The 17347-nt window shown below is 35.8% G+C and overlaps 1 protein-coding gene across 3 annotated transcripts in view; it reads left to right on the top strand.

Annotated features, from left to right (window-relative positions):
• Positions 1-17347, top strand: part of zranb3 (zinc finger, RAN-binding domain containing 3) — a 51526-nt gene that overhangs the window by 22695 nt on the left and 11484 nt on the right. For all 3 annotated transcript variants that reach the window (XM_026235694.1, XM_026235693.1, XM_026235695.1), the window contains 7 exons: positions 2893-3009; positions 5360-5479; positions 7288-7407; positions 9013-9192; positions 9428-9592; positions 9963-10371; positions 16850-17074. In XM_026235694.1, the coding sequence (XP_026091479.1) occupies positions 2893-3009; positions 5360-5479; positions 7288-7407; positions 9013-9192; positions 9428-9592; positions 9963-10371; positions 16850-17074 (1336 nt within the window). The remainder of the gene's footprint in view (positions 1-2892; positions 3010-5359; positions 5480-7287; positions 7408-9012; positions 9193-9427; positions 9593-9962; positions 10372-16849; positions 17075-17347) is intronic.

The following is a 17347-nucleotide window of genomic DNA, read 5'->3' as shown; positions in this document are numbered from 1 at the left end:
TTCGCCTGGCTTTCTCTCTCTCAAAGTAATGAGTGTGTGTGGGCAGGAGTGCTTGTACAGCAAGTTTTGAGTGTGTGTGTCAGATTTCAGAAACACAAAGAGCAGCTCACCTGCTGTAGGACCTCATAAATCATCTGCTGTCAGCACAACCTCTCTCTAACACACACACACACACACACGCTGTCTATGTTCTTTTCATAACCCAAATCTCACCAGATCACTTTTAAAATTAATGACCTGTGTTTTAATGAACAGTTGGGCAGAGCAAACACACACCCTGCGACTCGTTCACTAGCTAACCTCACGGTCTAATTTACATATTTATATTTACAAACACGCTAGATGTTCGGCAAAGCAGACATGAGAAGCCAGTTGTTTGGTTTCTTTTGGTTAGGAAAGGCGTTTGTTATTCTGTGTGTTGATGTTTGGTTGGTTTCCGTTTCGTCTAGCTAAATGAGTCTTTTGTATTACTTTTTTTATATTTATTTGCACCTTTAATACAATATTTCACAGCTCAGAATATACGGAAAAAAAATTATAACAGTCAAAATCCTAAGAGTAAATCCAATAATTACAAATTGCAATAATGTTTCAACAGAGGTTGAGTAAGTGCATTTATTCCGCAACCACAATTGCAAACAATAGTCGAAATCTCATGACACTCAACACACTTAAATGACACTTTCATTTAAGACAAACATCTCACGTGGAGATCGCTGAGCTTCAGCTTAATTGTTTATCCATGTTTTCAGATCATCGTCTGCACTGCCGCAATCTGCCAGATTGAAAAAAATAAGTAAAACATCGGGCAGAAAACGTATCCTTTTAATAGAGAAGCTCTGATTTGGGGATTTTGAACTACGCACACATGAAAACTTGCGTAGTAGAGGCATGTACAGCAGTTTCCCCACGAAAATATATAGAGATTGTGTAGTTTTTATTTTTTAGAATACATTTAAGTCTCGTCTTTTATCCTCAAATATATTTGCATGTTGATATAATCAAAGTTTTCGTTTATTGACCTAATTGTTGTCTTTTCATTGTCTTCATTTTAGAAAATTTTTCAACATAGTTTTCATTAATGAAATGAACTATGTAAAAACAAGGGGAAAAGAGCACAAATAATGACAGTAAGCATAGAAATAATTAGTTTTAAATCATTTCTTCCTCGATCTTAAATTTAAATTATATTATAATTGATTGAGAATTATTCTCCATGTTTTTGGTGTTTCTATTAATATGTAGGCCTACACTACAAAAAAATTAAAAATAAAATAAAATTAGTCAAACTGTAGTATACGTTAGGGCTGTCACAATATCAGATTTTTCACAACACAATCATCGTGGCCTCAAAAATCCATATCGATATTTCGTGGTATCTATAGAAATCTTGAAAAATAAAAAGATTTTTTACCGATGAATCACACAATTGAATACAAAATGAACAAAAACACTAGCAGATAACTAAAATGCTAACCCTTTTTACTTTAGCAGTGTCAAAGTAAGACAATTTATGAAAACATCTACATATTTTTACTCTTGAGTTATAGTGTTTATCGAGTGTTTGAAATAACTTATTTCTATGAACTGATTCTTGTTTTATAGTATTCTATTCAGTTAAAAAGGCCATTTCAATTAGCATTGCGAAATAAATATAAATTATCCGTAGGAAAATACCCAAGACAAACAAAACCAAATACTGTTATAATCGTGTGCTGATTCTCATCATGATTCATCATACAGAATATTTCTGACTGCATTTTATTCAGCTACAGTGACAGCTGGATGCCTTTGTCCATATAAGGGATTTCCTGGAAAGTAATTTGTTTTATTAGTCCCATGAGTCTCGCTTGTGGACTTTCTGTGCGAGGGAATGAAAAAGTATGGATGAAACAAATGGCACGTGAGAGTTATTATTATTATGCGTCATGTTATCGTATGCACACTATTCTGTTTCGAAAATATCACCAATAACAGTTTATTACGACATTCCTGAATAACATGATAACGATATTTCATTATTTAAACATAACGATTATTGCCAATACTGGTATATTACGCCTGTGGCTCTGTTTACACCAGTGCGCTTTTGTTTTAAAATGGCATTTTTAAATTAAAACGAACGATTAGAAACGTTCTCCGTCCAAACTACACAACCGAAAACGTATGTTGCGTGGTCATTCATGCAGGTACAACAATGAGCATGATGTTATTGTTTACGTACACGGTAATCAGAGATACGCAGAGCGAATGTTGGCAGCCATGCCATCGTTTTCAAAAGTCTCCAGTTTGGTCCATCTATCTATCTATCTATCTTTCTGTCTCTTCTTTACCTTTGTCACTTCATTATCAGTAATGTTATACATTGTAAAGCATGTAAAGAGCTCTGGGCTGAATAATGGTTGTGTCTCTTTCTTAAGCTCCGTTTCCTTCATTCACTGCTTGACTTCCTGTCAGTCTGATGTCCAAACACTGGCAGCACCTCACAGGTAGTGCAAGAGCGTTTGTGTGAAGGGAGATGGTGAGGATCTGCATTTGTTTTAGGGGCAGAGCAGGACTCTGTGTGTGTGTGTGTGTGTGTGTGTGTGTGTGTGTGTGTGTACGCAGGAGATTTATAGCGCCGGCACAGTGTGTTTCCATCTTCCACTGCTGCTGTCACTGTAGCGCTATAATTGGGCAGGTCACATGACCCAAAAAGTCGTTCTGCAACTTCAGGGAATTGTGTCTCCTTCTCGCTCCCTCTACCCCTCACTTTCTCTCGTTCACACTTCATCTATCTTTATTTTCTGTTTTCCTTGCTGCTTTTTGCCAAACACTGGGAAAGTAGGACAGTTTAGGATATCATTAATTGTGCTGCCCTTTATGGATTCACTTTCTCTCTCTTTCTCACAGGAAGCGAGTGCTAGTTTTGAGCAGTGGGAGAAGCTGATGAGCTGTGAGAGTGAGAATCAGTTTGTGGAGGTGATGAGTCTCATCACACACATGTATAAGCAGACCGCTGTTGCCAAGGTAAAACGTGTGCAGAATCTTCAAGATGTTTATTTCTCATTTCACATCGCATTAATGTCTAAAATGGCTTTAGATCTCAATGCTGTAGAACTTTGTGCATTTCCTTTTCTTTTTACAAGTGCTTTTTATGCATTTCCTTTTCTTTTTACAAGTGCTTTTTATGCATTTCCTTTTCTTTGGGTATAAGTTTTGTGATCCTTTGGGTTTAAAAATACTCTCTGTAGTGTACTTGTTTTAAGTTTTAAGACCGAAGAAAATTTAGAAATAGGGGATAAATCGGCCATATCAGCTTTAAAAAAAAAAAAAAAAAGTAACCGGTCATGAGCTTATCTTAGAAAGTTAAAAGCCGAAATGAAAAAATATTATTCTTTTTTTTTTTACATATAGATAATTTAGACTGTGTTTAGTACAGGGATATTATAGTAAAAATAAAAAAAAGTTACTTAAACATCAACTGAAATATATATATTAAAAAAATTTACATTAAAATGAGAATTCTTGCCTTGGCAACTAACTGAAATAAAGTTAGTTCAACTTGCTGTACAAAACTAAAACAAAAAAATAATAAAGCAATGTAGACATATTTAAGGAAAAAACTGCTTGGATGACAAAAAATACAAAAAAGTTTTTGTAAATCATAACATTTATTATTAAGCAAACACATTTCTCCCCATTTCACTGTCATAATATAATTTTTTTTTCCCATTTATGTTTCAAAGTGTGCGTCATGGTTGTAATTCAACCTTCAATGTATGCTTTTTTCCAGTTGTATAACAACAGAGAAATACTGTTTTAATGTTTAAATAAAAAGAAACTAAAAAAAAATATTTAAAAATCCAAATGTTTTATGGTAATGTGAATTTGCTTAATTTACACGTATATATGTTCCTCAATGGAACAATATAACTTTTTTATATATAAATATATATATATATATATATATATATATATACATATACCCTCAATCAGGCAAAAATCCTAATCCTAAACACATCAAATGTAAGATCACGCCTCTCCTTAACAACCCTTTCTTTAAACCAAACCATTCCTGAACCGCATCCACCTCTGAGTAAAAGAACAGTCAGCCGGCCCTCATTTCAACTTCAGCTCTTTCTCTGAATGCCATCAGAATAAGGGCCATCTGCAGTGAGCTTCCCTCCTCTAACGATGAGGGACAGCGTGAACCCGCCACTAACGACCACCATGGCAACCGGCCCTTCTGTTCTCCACATCAAACACCGCGGCATTGCCATGGGAACGAGCTCCGGGAGGGCCGGACCGACCTTAATGCTGACCTTTTTGATCGCCCCGACATCTCTTCCTGCAGATCTCAGCCTTAACAAGGTGTTTTTATGAGCTCCAGACGAGACCCGCCGCAACTTTCGCAGATTTTTGCATCACTCACATGAACTTTAACGTCACAGTTAAGTGACTTTGCACAGGTTTGTCGTTAAAAAAAGAAAAAGAGAAAGACACTTCATTCCACCAGGAGTTTTGGATGTTCTTTCTTCTAAAAAGATTTAAGCTAGAACCACTTTATATCATCCTCCTGAGCACAGCATGTGTCTTGAATGAAGCTTTCCAGTGTGTGTGTGTGTGTGTGTATCAAACAATATAAAAGCTGTGTGTGTGTGTGTGTTTAATTTGTCAAACATGTGTTCTGGTCCCCGCTGCTCTTGTCCTCTCCTCTTTTTCATTTATTGTTGCCGCTGAGATGATATCCTCTCTCTCTCTCTCTCACTCTCTCTCTCAGGGCAGAAATATGCGGTGTCAGGAATGGTGTCACTTTTTGAAATCACTGTTTTTGCCAAGCGAAAATGAGTGAACCGGAGCCACCGCTCACACACGTACACTCGAGGCTGTAAAAAAGCCTTTGCGCTCCTTCACAGACAGTTTCTAGCACCAATTAGGCAATATTAAAAAGGCAAAACTCTTCAGTAATGAGAAGCCCAAGTGCAGCTTTGAAACTCAAGAAAAGAGGACTGGCTTCCGGCAAATGACTCCGTGCACTGTTCATTTAACAGCTACTCTAACCATAACAGGCATTAGCTGACGAGTTCATCTCACGGTTAAGGGATTTTGAGGGTTTTTTTTTTTTTTTGGAGAAGGAAAAGATGATCTCACAGGATAAAAGGAGATTTGGGATTAAAATGGCAAAACAACAACAAATTTTTCTCATTTTTAGAGGTTTGATTGAAAACTATCTGCTTTATACTTCAATTGTTACCATATTAGAATATTAGAATTCTTAAAACATTCCATTTTTTTTTTAAATGTTAGAACGTTAGAATTCCTAAACTGCATTTCCTGGCTGGATCACGATATGAATTTTTCTTTCCATCTCTCCCAGGCCGGAGCGGTGAAGGACTATATAAAGATGATGTTGGAGACAGAACAGCTGAAGTTTCTGGTCTTTGCTCATCATCTCAGCATGTTGCAGGCGTGTACCGAGGCTGTCATCGAGGTCAAGGTGTGTGTGTGTGTGTTTGTGTGTGCACTGAGACTCTAGTGAAAGCAAAATTATGTCAGCACATCAACACTTCATTAAATCAGCCAGAAGCAAAGCCTGTCACACTGCCGTCCCAACACACACACACTGACCCATTCAGAGAGAAAGAGAGGTGGATGTTTGTGTGTGTGAGCTGAATGAGAGACAAGGCCAAAAAAGTGGTTGTGTAAAAGTGAAAAAACTGAAGGGGCTTGACAGCACTAAAGGAGGTGAAGGAGAGCGTGTTGATTCCCTGGGTAGAGTTCATTCTTTGCTTTAACACATTCCCTCAGTAGGGCACTGGTTCTTACGTACGGCAAAAGAATAGGTCAGAGTCGTGCTGTCAATCAGGTGAGTGTTTGTTTATGAACCACGAGTTTAAAAGTTCGTGCAAAAATGTCAATTTTGTCATCATTTACTCACCCCTGTACCAAAGCTAATGACTTAATCGCGAGGATTCAAAATTAGAGGAGTTTTAAATATCGTGCTGTCGGAAAGATTCAAAATGATTCATAAAAGTATCATAAAAATAGAATATATGACTCGTGCACTTTATTTCAAATCTTCTAAAGTCATGTTAAGTCATCGGTTTCCTTAACTTTTTTTTTAGATAGATAGATAGAAAGAGAACATGGAAAGGATGATTTCCAGGCCTGGAAAATAATAATATTTCTAAGATTGTCAACAAAAATGTATTTAAAATTCATAATTATTTATTTGGTTTAGATCTTTAGATTCAAATCAGTTGGTCCATTTCACAAAACCAGACTTTTTCAAATTGTACTGATGAGGTTTTCATATTCAGCTGACTGATTCAGTGATCCAGGTCTAAAAGAATCTTCAAGAACTTTGATGTGACTCAGGCGTTGGTGCACTTCTGAATGGTATCGGCCCAAAACTTGCATTGCATCATTTGACAAATCCATTTTTGTTGTCTAACAGCACTGATGAAATGCCTGTTGATTCATCTTTTACCACGATCCGTTCTTCTTGTCCCTGTTCACACAGCGGCACGCTGAAAACACTTTGCACCCTAAAGAGCGCGGCTGGTTGCCGACACGGTGTCTTCACAGATGTCTCACTGTTTTAATGAGAGCTTGTTTTGTCAATTTCCTCATTTTTTTTTGGCCCCCAGCCCCCTCTCTTTTCTCATTTCTTGTTTTGCTGCTCTCTGGCCAGACGTTTGATCCCAAACACTGTGAAGATTTTCTTCGGCTTTTCCTTTTTTATCTGTCCTGCCGTTAATTGGTGCTTATGAGTCTTCTGGGGGAAGAGGGGGCCTCGCACCAGTAGGTGTGATCGCACGCAAACGGGACGGCACATGTGCTCAGACTTTCTCACACCTGTCACACTCCTCGCACCATGAGCGAGAGATGGGAATAAAAGTTAGGCAGGAAGCTAAAATTAACACGTGTGTGAAAATTTCTGAAGTTCAATGTGGCTGAGAGAGAGGAAGGTGTTGTACACCGATTCACCTGTGTTTTACAGCTGTCAGACGATGGTAGGAAGATGATAATGTACTTGAAATGCACTAAAAAGTTGCCAACTTCTAACTGAGTTTCGACTTGAGTGCATTAATGCTCTCTGAACAAACACAGATCTGCAAATCTCAGTCTTTATTACGTCAAGTGTTGTTTTAATGAAGAGTTTTGTTACTCCTCTCAATGCTATTTTGATTTAAAGGTGCAATTTTTGCCTTCATTAAAAAGCTTTCACACATAAATAAAAGAATGAAAATGTTAAAAACCAGAATTTACTTTGGACTCTCTCTTTTCTGCATTATTTTCCAGGCAAGTTATATCCGCATTGATGGCAGTGTCCCATCTGCAGAGAGGATCCAACTGGTGCATCGTTTTCAGAACGATCCAGACACGCGCGTGGCCATACTAAGTATACAGGCAGCTGGACAGGTAATGAGAACTCAACTTTATAAAAAATCTTGTAACACCTCAACCTTATGGGCATTGTGCTGCTGTTTGTAAAGCAGTGGGCAGCCATTTTTATGCTGCGGCACACGGGGAGTAGTTGGAGGTTCAGTGCCTTGCTCAAGGGCACCTAAGTCGTGTTATTGCCGGCCTGAGATTCGAACCCACAACCCTAGGGTTAGGAGTCAAACTCTCTAATCACTTAGCCATGACTTCCCCTCAACGACTCCATTCCTTTATATAATATCACAACCTCATAAGCTATTTAACATTCCTCTATACAGTACATCTCACAACCCAACCCGATTTCACGGCAATTGGTACATTTTTCACGAGGTGGCTTATTCGTACGAATTCGTACGACCACACTCGTACAAATGCATAACATTTTTGCCAAATCATACGTATGTTACGAGTTGCACAATTCGTATGAATTTGTACGAATGATCTACACCTAACCCCGCCCCTAAACCTAACCGTCACTGGGGTTTAGACAAATCGTATAAAATCGTACGAGTGAGGTCGTACAAATTCGTCCGAATAAGCCACCTCATAAAATAGGTACGAATTGGTCGTAAGATAGCGTTGCACAACCTTGTAATAATGAACCTTGTGAATATTTTAATGTTATTCTTTACACTGCACACAACCTTGTAACATCACCTCGTAAACATTGTAACATTCCTCTATACGGTACAAAACACAACCTCGTAAACATTGTAAGTTACTTGGAAGTGTATCACACAACCTTGTAACGCTCAATCTTGTATGGAAATGCTTTACAGAACCTTGTAACATCTCCACCACGTAAACACTGTAACATTACTCTATAAAGTACATCATACAACCTTGTATGAACAGAACCATCTCGTAATACTCAACCTCTTTATCAGTTTAAATACATAACAGTCATAACACCCTAATGTCATAAACAATGTACTGTTTTTTGTTCTGTACATAGCGTCAATACACTGTAACTTCACAAACACTGAACTGTTTGTTTATACTTTCTCAAACATACTTTGTAACATCTCAAACACTTAATCATCACACCATACTTAACAACCTCGTAATGCCTCAATCTTGTAGCATCATACTTTATTCCTCGCGCAACCTTGTAGCACTCAAGCGTGTCAACCTCATTTACTTTACTTTTTCGGTTAAATGAAATATTGATGTCATACTCGTAACACTCAACCATGTAAACACTGTACTCTATTGGTTACATTTTAGACAACTTTGTAAACCTATTATTTTATTATTTAAACATCTCGCAACCTTGTAACACCTCAACATTGGATAAACATTGTAACATTTAACATTATTTACATTGCACTGTTTTTCTTTATAATACCAGTTCTGCAGCCTCCTAAAACCTCAACCATGTAAATGTACGCTATGCGATTGAGATGTTACGAGGTACATTTAATCACCCTACCTTCACACAACCTTGTAACACCTCAATCTTGTAACATCTCACTGTTTTTCTAACAAACTTGTAACACTTTCAAATATGTCAACCTCAATAACTTGCAATATGCATATATTGCTGTCATACTGTATGTATCAGATGTATCTGCTTGTTCTCAGGGTCTGACATTTACGGCCGCGTCTCATGTGGTCTTTGCTGAACTCTACTGGAACCCAGGACACATCAAACAAGCAGAGGACAGAGCACATCGCATCGGGCAGACCACGACCGTACACATCCACTACCTCATCGCCAAAGGAACCTTTGACACCGTCATGTGGGCCATGTTAAACAGAAAGGTAGAGCAACCTTCAGATAAAGAAAAACTATAAGCACTCACTGTCATTTTGTGAACATTTTTAAAGTGTAGTTTTGAATTGATGTAAACTTAGTTTCCAGATTTGTCAAAGTACTCTTAAAATAATCAATATATAATTGTCTTGGGACTAAATTAAGTGTCGAAACAACTTCGGAGAGACTTGTTTGGAAAATTTACTTTCATTTGCTGAGATTGTTACGAATGATATTGGACAGGAAACGGTTACGGGCAGCGCTTTGAACGGAAAGAAGGAGTATTTGAAAGCTGAGTTGGGAGACCAAGAGAAATGGGACTTTCTGAACTTTGCTCAGGCGTGGACGCCAAGCGATACCATGAAGGGTGATTCTGAGGATGACAAGGATGGGACTTTCTTTTCTCACGTACGTAAACGATTCATTATGGCCATAAACTAAATGTAAAATGTGGGTTGTCACGAAACCCAAAAACGAATATGCTATAAGAATTTTTTTTTTTTCACAGATTATGCAGCGAAATTTGCCGTTTTCATTATGGGAAATTAAATTATTACTTTAATAATCTTTGTTTTGATAGATTCTTCATTGCTAGTGAAAGAACTGGTACTTGTATCACCTCCCACTCGTGGAAACCTGAACCTCACAAAGTGCTTTTCTCTCAGAAGTGTCTTTGGTTTCATTACTTTGCTGTCAGGAGGTGAAGTTTCTTAGCCTCAAACACTTTGTATGTCACAAAAAGCATTCTTCTTTTCCCTTTTCTTCCCGTCCGCCACAGTTTGAAAGGGACAAGCAGCACGACATCCGATCGTTCTTTTCCCCCTCTGTGAGCAAAGAAAAGAAGAGGAAACGATCTGAGAATTCACCTTCTGACGGATCTCCTCTACCCAAGTTATATGAGGGGGCGGAGCCTGTTCGGACTCAGGAGATCCAGAGCTCTGATTTAAAGGCCAACCAGGGGGAGGATTTTTCCCCGCAGGTGAAGCGGTTTAGGCAGGTTAGCCCCTTGTTGCGACGTGGGGGTAAGAAGACCCCCCTGTCGTCCTTGTGCAGCCCCCAAAGACCCTTAACGGGACTACAGGTGCCACGCCACAATCAGAAGTGGAACTGTTCGGCATGTACGTTCTCCAACAGTGGACTGCTGCTACGCTGCGAGATGTGTGAAAGTCCACGAAATGCTCAAAAAGGTAAAATCTACAGCACACATGACCATTGTCTATATATTAGTTTTTACTCATTTCTGCTTTACTTTACAAAAAACTGCATCCTGCATTTGAACAAACTTATGCATGTAACTTGTTTTGCACCGTTCGTCCTACAGCCTGAAATCATGTGACTTGCTGAGGACTTGTGCTGTTAAAACTCGGACTGGGATTTTATCATACAACATTTGCCGCATAGCAACATGTTCAAAACCACTCAGGAAATCTAATCAAGCACTTAGCAACACCCTTGGCAACTACAATATGATAAAACTATTCAAAACTGCTTAGCAACCTTATGAAATTATAGCAGTTATGGCACATTTTCTTTCTAATGGGGTCTAAGAGCAGTAGTGACTTCTAATTCACGTTTTTAAAATGACAAATAATTAATTTTAAATAATTAAATTAAGTTATTAAATGTATAATATTTATATTAATACATATTTTTATATTTGTTTTATTTATTAACTAAATTAAATTTGTACTTTTTATTAAATCTATATTATTTGTAGATTTGTATTGGATTTATTTTTTTTATTTTTTTTAGCTTGTAACATAATTATTTTAATTAGAAGTTAAACTACTTTAACAATTTAAGAATCTCTTGGTTTGTCTTAGTGTTAGTGACAGTAGCACTTGAATCCTAAAAATATTTTAATAAATAAGTTATATATACATAAATCAACTATTTGGTTTGTCTTTCGTGTTAATCCTATAAATATAAAAAATAAATATTAAAGTGTAAATTAAAGTAAATTTTCATTTATTAACGATAGATTTTTTAAATATTCTTAATTATTATTTATATATATATATATATATATATATATATATATATATATATATATATATATATATATATATATATATATATATATATTTATATATAAATATGTATATATATATTTATATATAAATATGTATATATATATTTATATATAAATATGTATATATATATATATATATATATATATATATATATTTATATATAAATATGTATATATATATATGTATATATATATATATGTATATATATATGTGTGTATATATGTGTGTATATATATGTATATATATATATATGTGTGTATATATATATATATATATATATATGTGTATATATATATATATATATATATGTATATGTATGTGTATGTATGTGTATATATATGTATATGTATGTGTATATATATGTATGTGTATATATGTGTATATATATATATATATATATATATATATATATATATGTGTATATATATACGTATATATATATATGTATGTGTGTGTGTGTGTGTGTATATATATACGTATATATATATATATATATATATATGTGTGTGTGTATATATATATATATATACGTATATATATATATATATATATATATATATATATATATATATATATATATATATATATATATATATATGTGTGTGTATATATATATATGTGTGTGTGTGTGTGTGTGTATGTATATATGTATAATATTATGCATAATATTTATACATTAAATATTTTAAGCTTATTTTTCAGCATAACAGTTTTACATAACAGTTAAACTATTTTAACATTTTAAGAATGTCTTAGCATTTGGTTTGTCTTTTGTGTCAATGCCAGTTGCACGCAAATCCTAAAACATTTACTTACTGGTCTAAATTAGATTTTGAACCCCAGATTTTCAGTTTGGTCTGTGACTTCTGGGCCCTTCCGTATTTGAAGGGCTGTATAAAGGCACAGCTGATCCAGGGCCCTGATCCTCAGTAAAGCGATGTCGAAGCCTTCCTCCCCTCTGTTGTCGAACTTACGAGAGAAAGCAAATATGAAAGAACAACAGGCAGAAACGTTCTGAAGACAAAAAAGGAGGTGTGCGTGCTGAACAACAGAAATAGATCAGATTGAAAATGACTCATTATCACGGCCACGGTGAGGCGGAATGGATTTTGGCACCTGTCAGATCAAGAATGCCGCTTTCATTCAGCGTCACCGCTGGAAAACTTTGTGAAATCTTCGTAAGCTTTGTTTTCCAGTGCCATCGATCAGATCGTCAGCCCGTCTTCTGACAACAGACTGCTGATGCAAAATCAAACACAGAGATAAGCACACACCAGGCCAGCTGCTGCTGTCTTATTACACATGTACATCTGTGTGTTTGTGTGTTTGCCCGCCACAAGCTGTACACACATACACTCAAACTTACTCTTTGGGCCTTATAAAACACCCGGCGCATTGCGACGCAAGGTGGAGAGCAAATGTGTTTGCTAGTTTCAGTCTAATTTTCCCGTCCGGCGCCACGTCATTTAATTAGCAGATGTATTTGCGCCCATTTGTGCGCCCATGGGCGTGCTGGTCTAAAAAAGAGGTGTGTTCAGGCGCATTGCTGACGCATTGCTATTTTAAGGAGCTGAAAATAGACCAACTCAAACCTGGTCTAAAGTCTGGCGCAATGTTTTTTCTTTATTTTAAAGAGCGTGTTCATATAGATTAGCTATATAAGTATAATATTAGTATAGCTTATTAAACGCAGGAACGCACAGCAGCACACAAACATACCAAATATAAAAGAATGAAAGGATTGCAATGCATAAGATGTATCAGAATTAGACTATCTATTTCTATCTAGCTCCGTTTCATCTCGGAGACGCGTTCTGTCTTTGCGCTTTACGAATTCTGCCGTGTAAATAGCGCAACTGCCTCTTAAAGGGAATGGAAGATGAGACTCTGATTTTGTTTATTGCACGTTACGTCCAAAAAACACCCATTACTCATTAAGAGAATAGGGATAACCCGTTTAGACCATGCGCCTGGGCGCACCAACCGTTTTTCAGTCGTTAAAATAGCAAAAGTGGATTTGGACATGCCCTGAGTGCACCTGTGCCGTGCGCTTTACACTTTGCATTTAGATCATTAAAATAGAGCCCTGTTTTCTTTGCTCTTTAAATGAATAGTTCACCTATATTAGAAAAAAGCAATTGTGTATTCACCCTCATGACAATTGTATCTTTTATAGATTTATTTATTTATTTTTGCCATGGAAAAACACCATGACATTACGGTGTTGCTAAGTAGTTTTTAAGGTGTTTTAAATAGCTTTAGCATGTCTCTGTGTGGTTGCTGTGGTTTTCTGAGTGCCGTTTCTGTGTGGTTCTTTATGGTTGGTCACTGTCACAGTGACTCCAGCAATAATTAATGACGGTAAAACTTTATTAATATGAATTATGCCAACTAAAACCTATTTAAAGCACAGAAGACTTAGGTCATACGAGTAACTAAATGGCTTTCAAATGCAGATGGTTCTCACTAACGGTAAAGTGGCACTGTTAAATTGCAGCACATATCTGATACTATCAGCTTAATTTGAAGCGTAAAACAAACATGCGGTGTGCTGCGTCAACTAAACACTCACCCATCGAAGCATGAGTGAAAACTACAGCGACGGAGTGTCAAGACTTCACTCCAGGAGAAGAAACCAGGCAGCTTTCAGACTCGTAAAATCAGACACCAAGAATACTGATGGAAACGCTGTCATGGGCTTATATTTACACAACTCAAGGTGTTTATGTGTTCAAAACGTTCGGTATGATCTGCATATTATTCACACTAGTCCTCTGAAAACTCCCATCATGTATCAACTTAGCCTTTGAATGTTTGCTAAACCTTTCTTTCATTCGTTCTTCCTTCATCTAATCAGGCAAGTCACTTAAGAACAAATTCTTATTTACAACAACAGCCTGAGATGGTTTTATGGGAAATTTGAAGTGAAAAATTAATATAACGATTATATAACGATTTGTATTTTATTCACTGCAGTCCTCTCAAAACTCCCAAAATGCATCAGTTTGGACCTTCAGAAAACAGTTATATATATATATATATATATATATATATATATATATATATATATATATATATATATATATATATATATATATATATATATATATATATATATATATATATATATTTATTTATTTATTTATTTATTTATTTATTTATCTATCTGACCTTGTTAAAGATGCATAATCTAATTTGCAGACATAAAAAAATAGATTTCTTTTTTTGACCTTTGGAAATCTTTTTAAAATATAAAAAAGATAATAAAATTAATAAGTATTAATTAAATCAAATTAAAAAAAATTATAATTTATTATTATTATTATTATTATTATAAATTTTTGCCTTGTGTTTTTACTGATCTGCATTCATAATATAACTTTTTTTATATATATATATTGAAATTATAGTATTTAATACTTAACTTTTTATAAAATTAAACATTTAATTTGATTTAATTAATACTTATTAATTTTATTATCTTTTAGACAGTTCATTGAACTTTCATTTTCTGCTCTCCTCTGAAAAATCCCATCATGCATTAGTTTATTCATTTCGACCTTCTGTAAACCTTCCTTTTGAAACCGGAAAAAACCCAATCAAAGAAAGCGAGCGTTTAAGAACGCAGCACATTTGCCCTTGCTTTTACAGATCTGTGATCATAAAGTTGGGGTCGTTGTAAACTGCCCCGGTTTCCACAGCTTATATCATCCAGTGCATGATCTGCATATTATTCCCAGTTTGAACCTTTCAGTATTCATTTCTCCTGAAAGAAAGCAGCGAGCTTACGAATATGTCCTGGACCGTTACAGATTGGCGGCCACAAAGGTGGCACCGTAGAGCCACTCCAGACAGTGATAAGGGTTCAGATACACAGCGGGAGTTGTTTTCTGCTAGCGTCTGGCTTTCTTTAGGCGAGCCGGCTCGTTAAGAGACAGCACAGCAGTGGAGCTTTTATTCAGCTTCTCACAAATTCAGCTGACATTTTAGAAGATCCATACGAGACCTTTCAGCGAGAGTGAGAAGGAGAGAGCGAGAAAGAAAGGGGAATGCAAAGCTCGGAGGGGATGGTGCGAAAAAGAAGAGGAAAATCAGAGGTGTGGAAATTCATTAGCAGCCCTCGGAGGAAGACAATCGCAATTATCAAACTCCTCCACAGCCTCGCGGATCCAAACAAACCGCCAACATCAAAACTTCGTCCGGTCACGTTGTTGAGGATCGTTTTGAGACGTGAGACAACAGCTTCGAGACAGATAATGCATTTCAGCGCCTCTACATCATTAAGATGCTTTTCTGAGATGGAAGGGCACAAGGGAGGCTTTAAATGTAGATGGTATTTTATTTCCCCCCGCCGTGTCCCGGGGCGCCATATGGCAGAGAGATGGTCTGAGGGAAGGAAATCAGTCAAACACAAAACAGACAGCATCTGTTCTTCACTCAGTGTGCTTCACGTTAACGGCGGCGCGTGTTCATGTCCTTCCCATCAGACGACTGCAGAGAAATGTGACGGCCCTCTGTGGGTGTGAGCTCCCAGCCAAAGGCCCGCATTAAAGAAAATGTAATCATTTACTCACTCCCATGTCGTTCGCTCACAAAAACTCATTTTGAATTATGTCCTGGTCGCTCTTTTCCATGCAAGTACAATGAGCTTTCATCACGAACTCCTGAAGATGACCAGCCTGCTTTATATAAGATTAATAGTGGGTTTAAAGTCATTCAGAAAAGCATTTGAAAAAATAAAATACAACACAAATAAAAGCAACGCATCAAAACAATAATAAGAAACAAAATTTGTGAAAAATGTTTCCTATTGAACATACAGTGGTGTAACTGTATTGGTGTGTAATTTACCTGACAGTATATATATTTAATAAAAAATATTAATATTAAAATTAAATTTTAATAATTCCTTTAAAACAATTAAAAGGTGCATAAAGCCATTTATTGTGTGTGTATGTGTATGTATATATATATATATATAATAAAATAAATATTTGATTAATAGTATATATTTTAAAATTAATAAAATACAATTAATTAATAATTAATTTAAGGGTGCCATTAATGTATTTATATATAATAAAATTGGATATTTGATTATATAATAGTATATTTTTATTTAAATTATATATTTTAATTTAAATTATAATAATTAATTAAAAAATTGAGACTCATTGGATGTTTGATTAGTACTATATTTTTATTTAAAAATACTGAAATTACAGTAATTCATTAAACTCAATACATGGTTCTATTCATTGCAATTTCACATAAAAAAAAAAAAACATTTGATATTTTATTATATAATAGTATTTTTATTAAAAAGTGAAAACGTAATGCACTGGATATTTGATTAACAGTATATATTCCTTATTATAAACCTCAATACAAAGTGCCATTTATTGTGTTTTTATATAATCAATTTATGTATTTGATCATTTAAGTTGCATATTTAACATTTGTACATATGAATGTTACCCTCTTCTTGTGTGTCCCATGGATGAAATTGTGTCAGAATTGGAGTTTTTAGGCTAGTTTTGTGCTAGTTGAAACAGAACTGACGTATCGTTCACAACAGTGGACTGAGACTGACCCTGTAAAAGTAACCTATATGTCTTTCTCTGTCCATTAGCTCCCAGCACACCTTCATCATTACCGGAGCACCCTTCATCCTCCTCATCGCTCACTGATTCAGACCACGAACGGGAACCGACCACCCCCAGCACCCCACAAACCCCGCCTGCATGTCCAAGGCAACGGGCCAATCAGGATGGGGCAGAAATGCATTTAAATGCATCTCAAGAAACGCATCAAAAGGATCAATTCAGCCCAGAAACACTCTCCAGCGGCGCTCCAGGTCTGTTCCAAACACACTGCTGTCACTTTCATGTTAAAGGAACAATTCGCCCTAAAAAGGAAGTTCTCCTATCATTTAGTTTAAATCAGTCGATATTGTTCAGGAGTGATACTGATTGTCAAATAACCAGTGTGAAGAACCGATACTAAACTAAATCACTGAACAGCCCATTTTACAAGAATATTGCACTAAAAAAAAGACAAAAATAAAAAATCAAATCAAATACTGTATATGCACGCAATATCAGTAAAAAAAAAAAAAAAAAAAAAGCAG

The sequence above is a fragment of the Carassius auratus genome, chromosome 47 (assembly GCF_003368295.1).
Source record: "Carassius auratus strain Wakin chromosome 47, ASM336829v1, whole genome shotgun sequence".
Taxonomy (NCBI): Eukaryota; Metazoa; Chordata; class Actinopteri; order Cypriniformes; family Cyprinidae; genus Carassius; species Carassius auratus.
Note: the sequence above shows the minus strand (reverse complement) of the source record. Positions and strands in the feature narration are given on the sequence as shown.